Here is a 16,175-nt window from a genome sequence, read left to right as displayed (position 1 = left end):
TTTGAAAGGAAGACTCATGTTTATAATACAGCTTCAATTGCTGTTGCCATACAGTTTATTGTAGATTTATTTTGCTTACGCACACACACACACACACACTCTCAGACTCACACATTCATACTTCATGTATATGGCGATAAAGAAAAGAAATGTATCTGTATAATATACATTCTTAAGTTTAGGGAGACAATCTGTCTAAAATATAATACAAGAAATGTATGTACAGGTTTTCTATGAGGTTATTGTAGAAGAGCGTTGGAGAGAAACAAAAATGTTAAGTTCAGTGTATTTATCTCTTTTGTTTGATCTCCATCATTAAAAATGAATTAAATATAGTTCAAAAAAAAAAAAAAAAGATCATAAATTTGATGCAAAGCGCATTTTGTCCTGCTCAATCTCTGTACTGCTAAGAACAGAATCTCTTCTAGAGCCAGGAGACTCCCTGTGTGGGGCGGTGGAAGAGGGTGGGGTGGGGACAGCCGCTGCTGCTGCTGCTGCAGCTGCTGTGGCTGCAGGTGACGAGCGCACCGGGGGCAAGGCTCCGGATGACATCTGTCGGAACAGGCTGACCCGCTGGGGCATGGTGCTGCGGATACCCTGCAGACTCATTCCCTGGATGGCTGCAGCCGCTGTGGGTGGCACTATGGAGGCCAGAGAGTCTCCTGTCGCAGGGTGTGCCCTGGGCCCCAAGGATGTGTCGTGTGGCAGTGAAGGTTGGGAGGCTGATAAGTGTCGGAGGTCCCGACTCAAGCTGCCCGACTGAAGAGCCTGTGTGCTCTTGTGGACGTCGCCCCTCTGGGGAGAAGGGGCCTGCTGCTGCTGAGGAGGAGGCTGTGGGGCTGCAGAGGCACCCACTGTAGTGGAAACAATGGGCTGCTGAGGGAGCGGAGGCTGTGGGGGGAGTGAAGGCGCAGGCTGACTGGGCTGCTGGATGAGGGACAGCTGGGAGGCAGTGGGAGAACTGTACTGGAAGCTCCGACTGGCTAGGGGTGTCTGTACAGGAGGACTGCACATGGCAGCGGTGAAGGAGCAGGGAGATATGATGGAGCCCGGCTGCTGCAGGGGAGTCTGCAGTGGGGTCTGGGGGTTGATGGAGGAGGAGTTCAGGTTGCCCTGGGACATACTGGGAGCAGGGAAAATGCCCTGCGCAGCAGCAGCCGCGGCAGCTGCAGCCACAGGCAGGATGCGGCCAGCGGAGGCATTGGCAATAGCTGAAGCACTATAGGTCAGAGGTACTGAGGACTGCTGGAGCTGACTGGTGCCAAAGGCAGTGGAGTATGGCGGTTGAGCTGGTGAGTTAATGATGGAGTTTCCTGACATTGGGGTTGAGTTCATCCCGGTAACTGACTGCTTGCGGTCCACCATCATCACCATCTCCCTGTCCTGACGAATGATCTGCTTCAAGATCTCGTTCTCCTGGGTGTTGAACACGCCGGCGTTCAGGTCCTTCTGGAACTTCTGCAGCAGCAAGGAGTTCTTCTTCCCTGGAGACGCAGTCAGACAGGGTCAGCATAAACATCTGTGGCAGCACCAGACTAAATACTGACAGTATTACAAAGATTCAGCTTGTATGTTTGTCTGGTGAATTCTGCTAAAAATCCACTGAAGGCATGAAAGTTCCAAATGACTGTGGTAATGATGTTTTTAGACATTACAAGCTGGATCTTATATTCAGTAAAACTATTGAAATTGTAAAGGACATTCAGTGGAAATGTCTATGGACATGACGACTACCAGGTGAGTAACACTAAGGACACAAAGATCCATATGATATGTGAAAGTAAACTCTATGCAGGTGCTGATGTAGACAGTGGAATACAGGAATACAAATGAGGTGGACAAACGCCACACCACTAGACACCAACAATATTAATCTGCAAGGTCTATACTCTAGGGAGAAAGACACTTATAAAACTGCAAAAACAAACACATCTAGCCTAAAATGCCATTTACTGGAAGAACATATGTATTATTGTTACCTTATGATTATTTCACTACAGAAGTACAAGGACAAATCCCAATGTTTTACTACCTAGGATAAGGCCAAAAATGTACTCCTCGTGTTATGGTAAACTCTTTTTTGTGGAAATGATTGTTAATTGTAAACATTATGCTAAGGATATGTCAATACTGTTGAACCAGAGTATTGACAGACCATCACTGTAGATGACTGAGTGCACTAGGTTCAGCTATAGTTGATTATTGAGTCCACCTGTCCGTCAAACTTCAGGATATCTTATAGCCTTACCTTTTATTAAGAGAATGATTTAGTACTTCCAAATGGTGACTCACATTTTGGGCATATTTTTGTGCTTCAGTTCACAATCATTTCTACAGGAACTAAGGGGATCAGTCATCACATACAAACCATTACTACGGTCCACTTACAGGTATGCTTTCATTGCATTTTTGAAGGTGATGGGGTTAAATTCTGCAGATTGGAAATGCATAATAAACTTGTTGAGACTTTTTTATTTATCATAAATATTTACATACATGGGAGAATCGCAATAGCAATAATGCTCATGGTGGCTGTCACTTATGCCATTTCTGGCACAAGAACATCATACTTCCTTAAAGAGAATTAGTAACATTTCAAACATGGATTTTCCCCCACTGGTGCGCTCAATGAAGCTTTCCCTTTTTTTGGTAAATAGAGTAGGTAGTAGTAGTAAACAGTATTCCTGAGAGAGAGTTCTTCTGGCCTAAAATTTACAAAACAAAAGTATTTATCCTTTTATCACATCTCATTGATCTAAAACTCTTATTATTTTTCTTTTAAAAAAGAGTGTTTTTATATTAATTGTGCTTCAATATGATAATAAAATAATAATATATATTTTTTAAAAACAGACAATCAGAAACAAATGTTCTTGACTGGTGAAAACACAAATAAATACATAAACAAAAATGACTTCAAAAACAGTTTGTGGTATTACATACATAAAATATCTAAAAAAAAATGGTTTACTTTGTGAATGCACTTTGAACAAAGGATTAAAATCATCTAGTTGTGTGCGTAAATAATCAGTATGATTATTCTGTGACATCAGTGAGACAAAACAAAATGAAGCCTTTGTTTCCTTGATTGTCTTGTATGGGTGGTTGAAGTTATGTGTTACTGATGCAGCAGTTAAACAGTTACAATAACATTGTGCGTAAGACTCTGGATGAATTTGAGACCAGATCCATTTAGCTGTAGGTCACTTTGCCCCATTGGAACACTAGAATTGGAATAAAGTGTTTACCTGATGCCTACTCGTCGGCCAGGACACTCTTGAAAACGAGATGTGCTCGTCTCAAGACGGACTCCTGGTCAAATAATTTTTAAATAGATAAAAGATAGTGTCAAATGTGCAATATGTCATTTGCTTCAAAGCATGGTTACGTTTCTTTCTTTTAGTTTATTGCAAGACAAGCATGTAACCAAATGCATTTCCATAAATAGAACGATACAACCAGCACTGATCATGACAAAGTATCTTCCCTTGTATGAGACAAATACCCCAGCACAATTAGTCTCAAAAAGGGCATATGTTTCTGTTCAAGGGCATTAATGAAAAGATACAAAGAAAACAAATAAATGTATGATAATGTCATATACTTATACATACAATACAATTATCTATATTAGGGGTGTACTTATGATTAAATAGTGCATTTATAGAAGCAGTGTAACCTTTACAATAAGATACTGGCTTGGCTATTGCTTAAAAACAGCATATTGGTGACTTGACACAATGGTTGCAAAGCAAAGGCAAACTACTATGAAAATAAAACCATGGCAAAACAACCACAACAAATAAACAGATTCTTTCTAGATATAGATGGTGACGAATAATGATCACTCATTAAGCTACACTGTGTTGTTGAAGCAAATCTTGCCTATTATCACAGGTATCTTACATACCTATATCAAACTATTCATCATTTTACAAACAAACTATAATGTATAATGTGATTGTCTTACTCAAAAGCTTGATTCTGGTAATTCCTAATCAGTAACATCATCATAACTTGACTGATCATCTGACCAGTGCCTTTGAGGACTGGACAGGACTGAGTAAGTAAAGTTCAGTTATCTGACTAACATTTAAATTATTTTAATATATGTATATATTAATATATTAGGTTGTGAGGGCTTTTTCTCAAGAATGGCACTCCTGCCATATTTACTAAAATGACTGAGGTAATATATAACCAAAAATAAAGAGTTGAATAATCTCATAAAAAAAATAAAAAATTGGGGGATGTTAATAATTATTGCCCTTTTAGTGCTCCATACATGTGCCCCTTTTAACAAATAGAACTTTTTACTGTTATTATTATTTTGAAACTTTGTTGTGTGTGATGGCCATTGCAGATGACAGACGTTAGTGGTGTGCTTGAAACCACTCTGACATCTTTGACCTGCTAAGTTGCCCGAAATGGGGTGCTGCTCATACCCAGGATTGCAGATGAGTGGAAGAAGACCACAAACATGCATGTTAGATTAGCTTCTAACCACTCGCTGGCATCCAGTGGGGGGTCAACACCAAACCAACAAGGGGGCGACCTGACTCCCTCCCGGACAGGAACATGCACTGCCTTCCAGTTAATCCAACCACAAAAACACTACTTTGGTTCTTTAGAAGGATTAATGCTGGTTTCAACAAACTGATAGGCTACAGGACAAATAATGAGTTGCATACAGGTCATGCAGCACAAAATGGCAGACACAATGCTTGTGTAAAGAATGAATGCAAACAAATATTGATAAGGACAAAAAGAAAAGCAGAACAACAGGCAGGATATCTGACAAATCAGACAGTGAAGAGATAGATGGGGGGGAGATCTTACCGATTCTGTCCAGCCGGTCAATGGCAACAGTCTCAAATGCCCTTCTCATCATTGGGTACTCCTCCAACACCTCATTGAAATGGTCCACAGACAGGGAGAAGAGACGGCAGTAAGTATCTGCACGCACACTGGCTGTGCGCCTGCCCTTGGTCAGCAGACAGATCTCTGTAAGGCAAGGATTAACAAGGAAAGATGTGATTAAATTTTATGATTAAGAATCACGGAGAAATAAAAGCAATAACCTTAAATGACATGCACATTCTGATGCAGATGCACTATGGTCTTAAGTGAGAGTCCTGCCACTTCTGATACACTAAGATTATTTATCAGAGGGTATCAGACTTTTAAAAGAGATTACAGCTTTACATTAGACTATGGAGTATATAGATGGTTTCAAACTGATTGTAATCTTACTTATTACCTATTAACTAAATATTGTGAACATGCAGATTTGTTTGAAATGAGTTTGTGAAGTGGCAGCTCTCTTTACACTTGTCTTGATGCAGTGTGACACCAGTCGGTTTCCCTTTCACAATCACTGATGACTTCAGGACCAAATAGCGACTTCACAATTCCTGCCCACAACCGCTGCCTTTGTACATAAAAATGTTCATATCAAAGTATATAAATAGAGGTCAAGGTCATGGCTGCTCCATAAATTTCCAGCTATATATATATATATATATATATATATATATATATATATATATATATATATATATATATATATATATACACACACATATATATATATAATTGTAATGTTTTCTTAATAATAGCATCTATATTACATAGACAGTACACAGCCTCTACCGTCTTGGCTTTGTGCCAGGAGAGTAAGTGGAACGCACTGTACAGTATGGGGGGAGCTGATGCATGCCTTCATGTCTTCCTGGGTGGGGGAGGGACCTCTAAGCTTCCTCAGGGATGCCTGTTCTAAGCCTTGGCCTACCCCAACTACCAGATGATAGCTTATATAATCACAGGAGCTGACTAATGTCCAACACCGATAATGAGAATCTACACTGACAACAACCAAACTTCAAACAGCAGCAAGCACTTAACCACAGGCTAGCTTCAAATAATGAGTGTAAAGACACTAAAATAGTGCAGGAAGGTGCATTGTGCTTATCTTACCTCCAAAATAAGAGCCGTCTGTGAGCTTCATCTCCTTGTTAAACTTGGTGATGACACTTGCCACTCCATGTTGAATAAAATACATCTTCTTACCCACTGTGCCTTCCCTTATAATGTAGTCATTGGGCTGAAAAACTTCAAACTTTAATTTGCTCAGCATTGCTGTCACAAAGTTGGGGTCAGCGTTAGCAAACAATGGCATGGTGGCTACCAGCTTACGGCAGTTGAAGTTGACAATTTCCTGGTGGAAGAAACAAACAAATTAAAAAATATAATTACATTAGACAAATTTTGGTTCATGAGTTAGCCCCATGTAGTCACTATGGGGCATCTCTTCAGTCACACCCTGCCCCTGCATAAGAATGAATTATACTGACCTGCCACTGGGAAAGTCCAAAAACACAACAACAGCAACAACAACAACAACAACACAGACAGAGCCCCACAAAATGTAGCTACATACAAGTTTAGCTTACACTCAGCAATGAAGCCATTGCAGGCAAATGTATAATTTCTATTTCTCTTGTAAAAATCATGTTTAAAAGGTAAAGGATAAAAACCAAGATGATTACTATATCCTTTCAAGAAATGCATTCACCTTTTGACTCACCCCTCAGCAGAGATCTACTAGTATACAGTATATAAATTTGATTTATACAGTTTTCAGTGGTAGCCATTCTTGACTAAATTCCCAGTGACTCTGCAGCCTAATCTTTGTAAAATTTTCTAATATGAAACCAATGTTATTTTTCCTTGCTTGAATGTAATATTATTTATATTGAACAGATTAAAAAGGAAACCAGATGTTTGATTTTCTCTCACACACTTTTCTCTGGGCATGTTCTTGTTCACACAGCACAATGCAGATTGTAGCTTTGCATGCTATGAAGTCTGAACTAAAGCGGGCGGGTTCAGTATGTGTGTGTGTAATGTGTGTGTGTTGTAAGACATCCTAAAATACCCTGCAACCTGTGAACGTCTCCAGCAGCGGCAGCAGCATCCCACACCTCAGCGTTTCAACACTGCAGGCTGACTTAATGGGGCTGCGTGAGGAATGGTCATGATTACTGCACGTGTCTGCCTCTGCAAGCACTCCTCCCATTTTCCTATATGTAGTTATTAATGTAATGAATGTTAATCTGCTTAAACTGAGAGGTCAGCTGAGTCAAAATGGTAATCAGTGGTTTTGTAGCACCTCCATACACAGAGAACTTTATTTTGTCTTTCATTCAGATGGCTTAGCAAATATGTTTGTAGAGTCTTTGCATTATGTATGAATTAAGAACAGATTGGACAGAACAACTCAGCCAGATGTTGGGTTTAGCCATGCGTACATTTAGCCACTTTTGTCCTTGACCTCATGCGGTAATATAGCAGCTGTTTCACTTTGACTTGTGTTACATGATGGTTTCAACCATTTTGTCAAAAGTAGCAAAGTAGTCTAATATATAGACATGGTAAAAAAAAGAATTAATTAATTAAATGAATTAATGAACAAAAGATAAATAGTGCGAGGCCTACATGCACCAATAGTCCAATCCCTAAAAATATGATTGCAAGAGTAATCTGGATCTAAAGTGCCCCTGTTGACAATTCAGGAATTTGTCATTTCTAAAACACTATCAGTAATTTACACCCCACAAAAGCACCACATATTATCCCTTTTTCCATAACAATAAAATGAGTTTCAATTAGAAGGAGTGGTTGAAAGCCTTACTTCTTTGAGCGGGTCATTGAGCTCACTCAAGATGTTCTCCTCATCAAAAATCTTCCCTTGGTAGCGGTGCTCGTAATAGTCGTGGATTTTCTGGCGCATGTCTGCTGGAAGCTTGTGAAAGGACATGTATTGCTCCACTTGTTTGTACTGCAGAGAAAATAGAGAAAACATTTAGCATCAAATTAGAAAAGCAAAGTAGCAAATAGGAAAGTGTGTGGTGCATTCATGGCCTGTTTGTGCCACTGCTGAGGACAAAGTGAGCATGCTGCACTGTGGCCTGGCCCGGTTGTGTATGTTGGTATGCAGAAGGCAGGTGGTGAAGGAAAGTAGGAACAAGTACAGGCCCTGGGCTATGTCAGACCAAGGTAACAGCGCAGATTATCTCATGCACCCAGTGCGCTATGTCCAATAGGTAAAACAAGTCATGATCTGATATGAATCACAACATACAACAGCAATGACCACAAGCGAAACTGAGTGAGACACTGGAGGGAGAAGGATTTTTAGGGGTTGTTTACAGTGATTCACAAACTTGGCAGTATTAAATATGAAATCTGCTGTTGATTTTTGTTATCTAAAATGACTCAAATGATGGCCTGACAGTTACATAAACATTAATCTGCACTGTTAACATCGTGTAAGGTAATGTACAGTGATACAATATTCTACAGTACCTTGGGGCTTGCCTAACTTGAAGCTGAACCTCAGCATCTTTTTCCTAATTTATTCACACACGTTTTCATGGCTATGATATGTAATTTCTCTGCTTCAAATGTTCCACAACAAACAGATGATTAAACAGATCTACTTTACATTTATTCAATTATATGTGGTTTTATTACTCAAAAATGCCTACAAAAACTAATATTCTGAGAGTGAACGGGGGTTGCCTCTTCACAGATCTGACCAGTAACCTGGCCTAGTTTGGTCTCCATGATGATAAAAAGGTTTATCAATGACCCTATTTCTTTAGTTGGGGGGTCTGTCATCTTCTTCTTGTCATTTCTCTGCATCAAATCCATGATATTACATTAAACAGATCTATCTTATATTTATTCAGTTATATGAAGCTTTACTTCTGAAAAATACCTGCAGGTGATGGACCCTTCAGCAGAAAAGTTACACAAAAGTACCTTTAATGCTTTCCACCTCGTATTACCTTATTGTTGAACACGAGAGTTTATTTTGATGAGGAAATGTTCACAAAATGGTGCCCTACATTGATTAACTACAGCCATTTAAGGATCCAGCATCACTGCATTTGGAGTAGATTTTTATAAGTTCTATGAAGCGGTAGAGCACATTTATCAGAAAACAAGCAATGATTCATAGTTGCAAAAGATGTTGAGCTCATCTAGTTTGATCAATGGCCGCTCTCTCTCTTTCCCTGGTTTGCCCCAGACATAGCTGACACCTGGATGTACACCTGGAAGGAACTGACTTGGGCATTGCCTTTAGTAATCAGCAGTATCTAAGGGCCCACTGCAGCTGAGCTGGGTCTGGAGGACGGCTCTTCGGCTCACTAAATGGAAATTGTCAGAGAGAGAGGAGACTCGGGACTCACAATGGCTCTATCATTGATTCCCCGGCTGGCTGCAGAAAGGTGATAAGACGAGAGGTTTTGTTTGCGGGAAATTGATTTATTTTGAGCAGCTGGGCAGTGTCTCGAGCTGAGGATCCAAGACATGCACAGAGGTCAAGGTTAGCATGATCCAGAAGAGACAATTTCTAATTTATAATATTTTACACTGTTTTCTGATCTATGTTATAATTCTGTTTCCTCATCACAAACATACCTGGAGTTGTGTTTTCTTTCATTCACACATGTTTAACACCAAATTCAAGATATTAAGGCTGAGTTCTTCTCTCAAACCAAAAACATATTCCCATTTTGTGATGTCATGTGGTAATACAGAAAGTGCTCCACTATGTTTTTAAACTCTGATTCTTCACTAGAATCATTTGTATGATTTCAGCCATGGAATTGCCATTCTCTACTGAACAAAAGGTAAAAGGTAGGTAACTTGAAAACTATCACTACTTGAACATTTTGAGATTTGGTGATGTTGACAGACATATAATAAAGGATTACAAATACAATACAAAACTCAAAGCTCACAGAAGTCAATTTTGCATAATATAGGATCTTTAAAGAGATGGTTGCTGAAGCTATCCTACTCAGAGGTTATGGAGACCTTTTTGAGGATTTTTGACCATTTAAAAGACTATTTTGTTCAGTTGTTATGTTATAACAAAAGACACTTTTCATCACTCTGAAATTATTTTTATTCTTAAAAAAAAAAAAAAAGAAGAAGAAGAAAAGTTGAATAGAATAACTTCCAACCGTGCCATTACTAATGAGGGTCTGGTATAAAAATGAGTCATGAACAGTGACCTTCTCTGTCACCAGACGTTAACCTAGACCAAACCTTTAGAGGGATTTACAATCAGCTTGCCAGGCATCACTAAATGACTCCACAACAGCATATTTATGTCATGTTGAGAGGAGTACACATGCTCAAAGGACAGGTGATCAATAAAGGAAGATAATTCTAGGAAATACTATATTAATAATAATACTCATGTAAAAGTATCATATGAAAAAAATCTACTTAAGTAAAAGTATTTAAAGATTAAAAAGTAAATGTATTTCGCACCAAATTTGAGATCTAATGAAATGTTACATTGAGATATTCAGATGTTTATGATTTTGGTAAAGATTTGTATTGGATTTTGTTCAACAAAAACTATTCAATTGGCATTTTATCAATCAGCGTTTTTATTTGTATATTTTTGTTTGCAAACTATGAATGTGCTAAGTACAAATCCATCAGCCTTTCCAGCAGGTATCAACCAGTAATAAAAAATATTTTTACTTTTCAGTCCTGTTCAAAAATGTGGAGAACAATGTACAGCTACCTCCTCTCAAATGTAATGAAGTAAAAATAAAAAGTATCCACTTTAAAATGTACTTATGTAAAGTACAGGTACCTAAAAATTTTATATGTACAGTACTTTACTACTTTTACTTTGTTATGCTCCACCACTGCTGTAACATATTGGGAGTCAGCAGAAATGTTCTCTACTAAACATAGGAATTAATGAAGTTATGTGGACTGAATGACGCACTACTGCAGGTGATTATAAATTACACTGTTGCAGACCTTGACTCTCGTAATTACAATAAAGCAGTCATATAGAATGAATAGGCGGCTCCCCTGTTACACGGTGTTCTTCTCATCTTCTGCCCTTAGATAACTTGAACCCCCTGCAGCCAGATGTCCCACCCCCTTGGCCCCCCTTACCACTACCAGCTGTGCCTGATAAAGATGTACAGACTAAAGGCTGAATACATTCTAGCCATCAGCCTGTTCTGTTCCCATGCGGTAACCATGCATTCCCCAATCTGGCTCCTCTGTGGGGCTCTGTTAACAAAAGTAAATAAGAACTGCAGGTTTTTAGTTGCTTAGTTGATTAATCTGTGAAATTTTAATCAGTCAAGATTTCTGCTAGGATTATATGATTTGGGGAGTAAACTGGAAGATTTATAATTTTGTAGTCAATGAATAATTTCGTAATTCAACTATAGTGTTGTCACGGTACTAAAATAAAACACAATCTCAATATTAAAGAATAGACTTGATACTCATTACCCTTTTGATACCATGATGATCATACAATGGCCTTTATTAATGATAATATAATGCCCAATAAATCGTAGTGCTTTCTTTTTTATTACCATGTGACCTTTGTAATCCCTCAGTCATCCAGGTGGTCCATGGGTGTATACTACTCTATTCTGTCTTATACTTGTTCTGATACAGCTCAAAGTCATTCAAAAAAGGTTAACTTCTGTCCTGTAAATGTGACTTTTTTAATATGGATATTTGCTCAAATGAGTATCTACTTTGGATACTAGTTTTAGTAGTGTCTTATTTTCCGTACTTTTGAAAATCCTAGTCAACTACAGCCATAGCATAGCATCCCCCTGAGCTGTCAGTGGGGAGCATACAGGAATGGTGAATGTGTAGAGGGATGTAGATGAAGCAGATTTGCTGTGAAACAGATGTACATGACATCCTGAGCATGTTGCTAACAAAGACTGCCGCTCATGTTTGCTGTGGGCTACTTCCTGTCATTAATTTTCACAGGGCTGTCTTGTGACATTTAGGTGTCTGCTTGTGCGTATTCAATCATAAAATGATTTTTGCAATTACAAGAACACTGCACCAAGTAACAAACATGTCCTGCTGTTCATCAAATACTAAGCTACTGATTCTCCCGACATTTACCAAACTTGATGGTTGTTGATCTAAATAAGTAACAAGAAAGTTATAACTGTCACACCCAAGGTAAACTGTTAAAAAGGCATTCAGCAACTTAGTGATATAATGTATATTTGGTAACACTAGAATTACTAGATCAATTCACTGTAATAAATCATAGAAAAATGCTCAATTTATAATGAACGTAGTTTATATAAGAATAATTCAGGTTTAGTAAGTACAAGTAACACTTTAATCCATGCAAATGCCAATTCAGGGTAAGAAAAAACTTCATTAATACCTTGACTTAGCCTTAAGGTGTAGTTAAGTTAAGTGTAACTGTAATCTGGAATCAGTGGTGGGACTTAACAAAGTAAAAGTAGTTAAGTACTGTACTAAATTATACATTTCAGGTATCTGTATAAGTACATTTTAAAGTGGATACTTCTTATTTTTACTTCACTACATTTGAGAGCAGGTGTGTGTATGTGTTTCTACACGACAACATTTTTTAACAGGACTAAAAAGTAAAAGTCTTTTTATGATTGTTTGACACCTGCAAAAGTCGAGGGGTTTATTTTTAACATGTTGAGCAAATTACTACTACTACTACTAATACTACTACTACTACTAATACTACTACTACTACTACTGATAATAATAATAATAATAACAATAATAATAATAATAATAATAATAATAATAATAATAATAATAATAATAATAATAATAATAATAATAATAACAATTGTTTCTGTTGAACAAAATTCAGCACATTTAAAAAATCTAAATCATGACATTTGGAGCTTTATTAGATCTCAAATTCTGTGCAAAATATGTTTTACTCTTTAAGTACATTTTTAAATCCTTTTTATTTGTGTACTTCTACTTCTGTAACAAAATTGAGTACTTCTTCCACCACTAGCTGGAATATAATATTACAAGCAATAAAAAGTGTTTTAGCTGCTTTATAAGTAGGCTCTGCACCTCCTGCACTGAACAAGAGGAGGTGGTGCGTCTAAATTGCTTTGACAATGAGACAGACTGGCAAGGTCATCAGAGTAATGGTGTGGTCAGGCGCATGGAGTAAATGAATAAACTGGTATTTATGTGTGTCCTATAATGGTGAAGGTGACTCACCTGATGTCATGATAATTAGTGAAGATGCCTGAACATAATGAATGTGTTACTATATGTGGAAAACACTACTACTACTACGACTGTTGCTACCTATTACCATAGTCAGTTTTTATTAATTATTGTATAGTGAATCTATTCAAAAGTAGGGCAATGCAATTAATTACATTTTAACTGAGATTGAGATTTAGTCATTTTTAATTGTCAATGATAAGCTTGGGTCTTTTTAATAGAGAGGTACGTGATTTGGAGCAGAGTTCAGACTTTAAAGAGACTTTGTTATGATTATGATGATGATGATTATGATTATATATTGTGATGTGTGAGCTACTATATATCGAAATAATTTGTGGATCAATAAAGGTTGTCTAACTCTAAGCCAGTCTAAGTTTGAGTCTAAGAGAAAGAAATCTGTTCAGGAAATAGTATTCATAGTAATTTTAATGTGTTTTTAATAAGACAAAATAAAATAAAATAAAAAGACTAGATCATTCAAGGAAAAAAGCCCAACTCTATTTAAAAAGAAATCTGCAAATTTTTTGCTTTACATTTGTTTGTAACCATTTGTTTGTAGTGTACATACTTTATAATCTCTTTATTTTAGACCTTCTTCCCACAATCTGAAGTGGATCAAAATGTACTGTACCTAACCGTAATCTCCTGCGTCACACTATACACGCACATTCAAATCTTCTTAAATGGCACAAATAAAAAAGTTTGATACTTAAAGATGGCTGCTTGCGTGCAAACAAGTGCATCAGTCATTCTGTTATGGGAGTAGCCCTGCCCACTCAGCAGAAACACAGATGGTGGCCTGTCTGAAAAACGGGATAATCACCCTCCATGTAGAAAAAATGATGTAATAGGGCATTAACTGAAAAGGAAGAGCAAAATGTGATCGGTGGCTGCCTGGACACATGTCATGGACCTCCGCAACCCGGTGGCCATGTGTGATTGGGCTTGTGGTGGGGGGAGAAAATCCTCTTTTCCTCTCATCAGCTGGATATTGTGAAATAGGAGAGCCCAATAGTTCAAAGGGCCAACAAGAAAAGACCTAATTTATATAAGTCCAGCTAAATAAGCAGGATTCTCTGTTGTCAGAATGAGCAGTCATTATTATTATCATTATTGTTGGGAACAGTTTTTACTTTTAAGATTATAGCAACTGCTAATTGGTCATTTTCCTATTTGAGAACATGACGTGAGGAGCTGTTCCCTTTGGTATTTAACGGTAATATAATGTGGCCCAAGAAAGGAGGATGCAAACAGTACAGGTGGGACTATAAAGTGAAGGCTCAATCAATAGTATTAATAGTGTGTGTATCATCCCTGTCACAAGTATACATTTTACAAACCAAAGTAAACAAATATGCCAGAACCCTGTGAGAGATTAACAGTATCAGGTAGAATAAGATGATTACTATATTCTCCAATCACTGCACAATGCATCATATTTATAGTTTTCTCACCTTCTCTTGGTATTGTCTGCGTGAGGAGTCCAGTGATTGGATTAGGGCTGTGGCATGGCCTACAAACATGGCGTAGCACGTGGCGCCTACAATCATACTGAGCATGGTGATCCACAGGTCGGACATGCTGACAGGGGCGCGGGCACCGTACCCAATACACAACATGTGGCTCATGGCTTTGAAGAGGGCGTAGGAGTACTGCTTACCCCAGGAAACGTTCTGAAAAAAACAAACAAAAAACAAATAAACACACACACAAGAAAAAGGGGGAGGAGAGTGGAGAATAGAAGGGGTTACTGCCAAGCAAAGCAGAAGAAAAAGCTCTCCAGTGCGGCGGATGGAGACAGGCTTTCCTTTGATGGATCACTGAACCTCCAGCACTCGTCCTGCTAGTGCACTCACTGCCTAATGCCCTGTGCTTAGAGTCATGCCCTCTCCATGTGCTGTTCTCTTCCATTTTACCATTTGCCAGTGGGAGACTTTAGTCAGCGACCAAAAAGCTAAAACCTGCATTATTTACAGATGTCTGCGGCATAGTCATTCTCTTTAGAGGAACATAAACTGCACATGAGCTAACCCTTCTTTGTGCTTGATTTAAAAAGGAACTAAAATTATCTTTAGCTTGTAGTTAACGGAATTGTCATTTTAATAATTGCATTGCTTCAGGGGTTATGTAGAGTCATGTTCCTTGGACAATGAGTTTCCATATGGTTTGGTTTGGAGTTCTGGGAGTGAAAAGGTAGAACATGGATCTGGTCTCCAGTCATTTCAGTCTTTCAGATTTTAATTATTACAATTCCAAAAAAAGAAACCCAAAACATGAAAAGTGATTTGATAGAAATATCTGTTTTTAGTCATCATTTTAGTTTATTTATTTATTTATTTATTTATTACTTTTAAAATGTAGTTTTAGTAAGAAAAAATATGAAATTGACAAAAACTATGATGACAATGTCTTAGATGACAAAATAAAAATAGTTTAAAGGAAATAATTGTATTGAACTGAATATTTGAATGCTGTTTAACACTTTCCAAACATTTATACATTAAAGACAGTCTCCTCTGGAAGGCCCAAGACTGCAGTGCAACACATTTGGACCTATTGTTGTAATGCTGTTGGATACTAGTGTGACTATCTGGCTTCATTAACACACCACATGTCAACTGTGTCTGTCCAGGGACCACTGTGTCCCAAGTGAGCGCTGAGTAATCCCACTGAGGCCTGAGCTGGAGAGGGTTCATACTGTTGCCCTTTTAGTGGAGTCTCTAACCTGTCAAATCTTTTCACCTCTGCAGCAAATAAGTACAAAGGCTGCACAGAACTGTCACACTGTACTGTGTGCTTCTTTTGCTGCATGTTCTTGTCAAAGTTAAATTCATGAATTTTGAGCAATCAGTCATCACTTTCCTAAAAGTTTATTTAAATGCTGAATCTTTATACTTATACACCATAAATGCAGCATAAATGGTATTAAAATATATGTTTTTCTCACAATCTCAGGAGGTTAGGTGATTGAATTGGCTATTAAATTATTTTGGTATTGTCTGGAGCACAACCTGTCACACCACAACCTGCATTTATCTTGACTCTCCTTTGTTGTAGAACAAATT

The 16,175-nt window shown here is 38.0% G+C and overlaps 1 protein-coding gene across 1 annotated transcript in view; it reads right to left on the bottom strand.

The window, feature by feature from the left end:
- Positions 1-357: 357 nt before the first annotated feature.
- LOC110160656 (potassium/sodium hyperpolarization-activated cyclic nucleotide-gated channel 1) overlaps positions 358-16,175 on the bottom strand; it is a 45,754-nt gene continuing 29,936 nt past the window's right edge. The window contains exons 4-8 of the mRNA XM_020925331.1: positions 14,565-14,783; positions 7,694-7,840; positions 5,977-6,217; positions 4,840-5,004; positions 358-1,484 (exon numbers count right to left, since the gene is read on the bottom strand). Coding sequence (XP_020780990.1) covers positions 358-1,484; positions 4,840-5,004; positions 5,977-6,217; positions 7,694-7,840; positions 14,565-14,783 — 1,899 coding nt within the window. The remainder of the gene's footprint in view (positions 1,485-4,839; positions 5,005-5,976; positions 6,218-7,693; positions 7,841-14,564; positions 14,784-16,175) is intronic.

This window comes from Boleophthalmus pectinirostris, unplaced genomic scaffold (genome assembly GCF_026225935.1).
Source record: "Boleophthalmus pectinirostris isolate CB_2022bp ecotype Guang Dong unplaced genomic scaffold, ASM2622593v1 HiC_scaffold_18, whole genome shotgun sequence".
NCBI classification, from domain to species: domain Eukaryota; kingdom Metazoa; phylum Chordata; class Actinopteri; order Gobiiformes; family Gobiidae; genus Boleophthalmus; species Boleophthalmus pectinirostris.
This window is presented reverse-complemented; position numbering and strand designations above follow the sequence as displayed.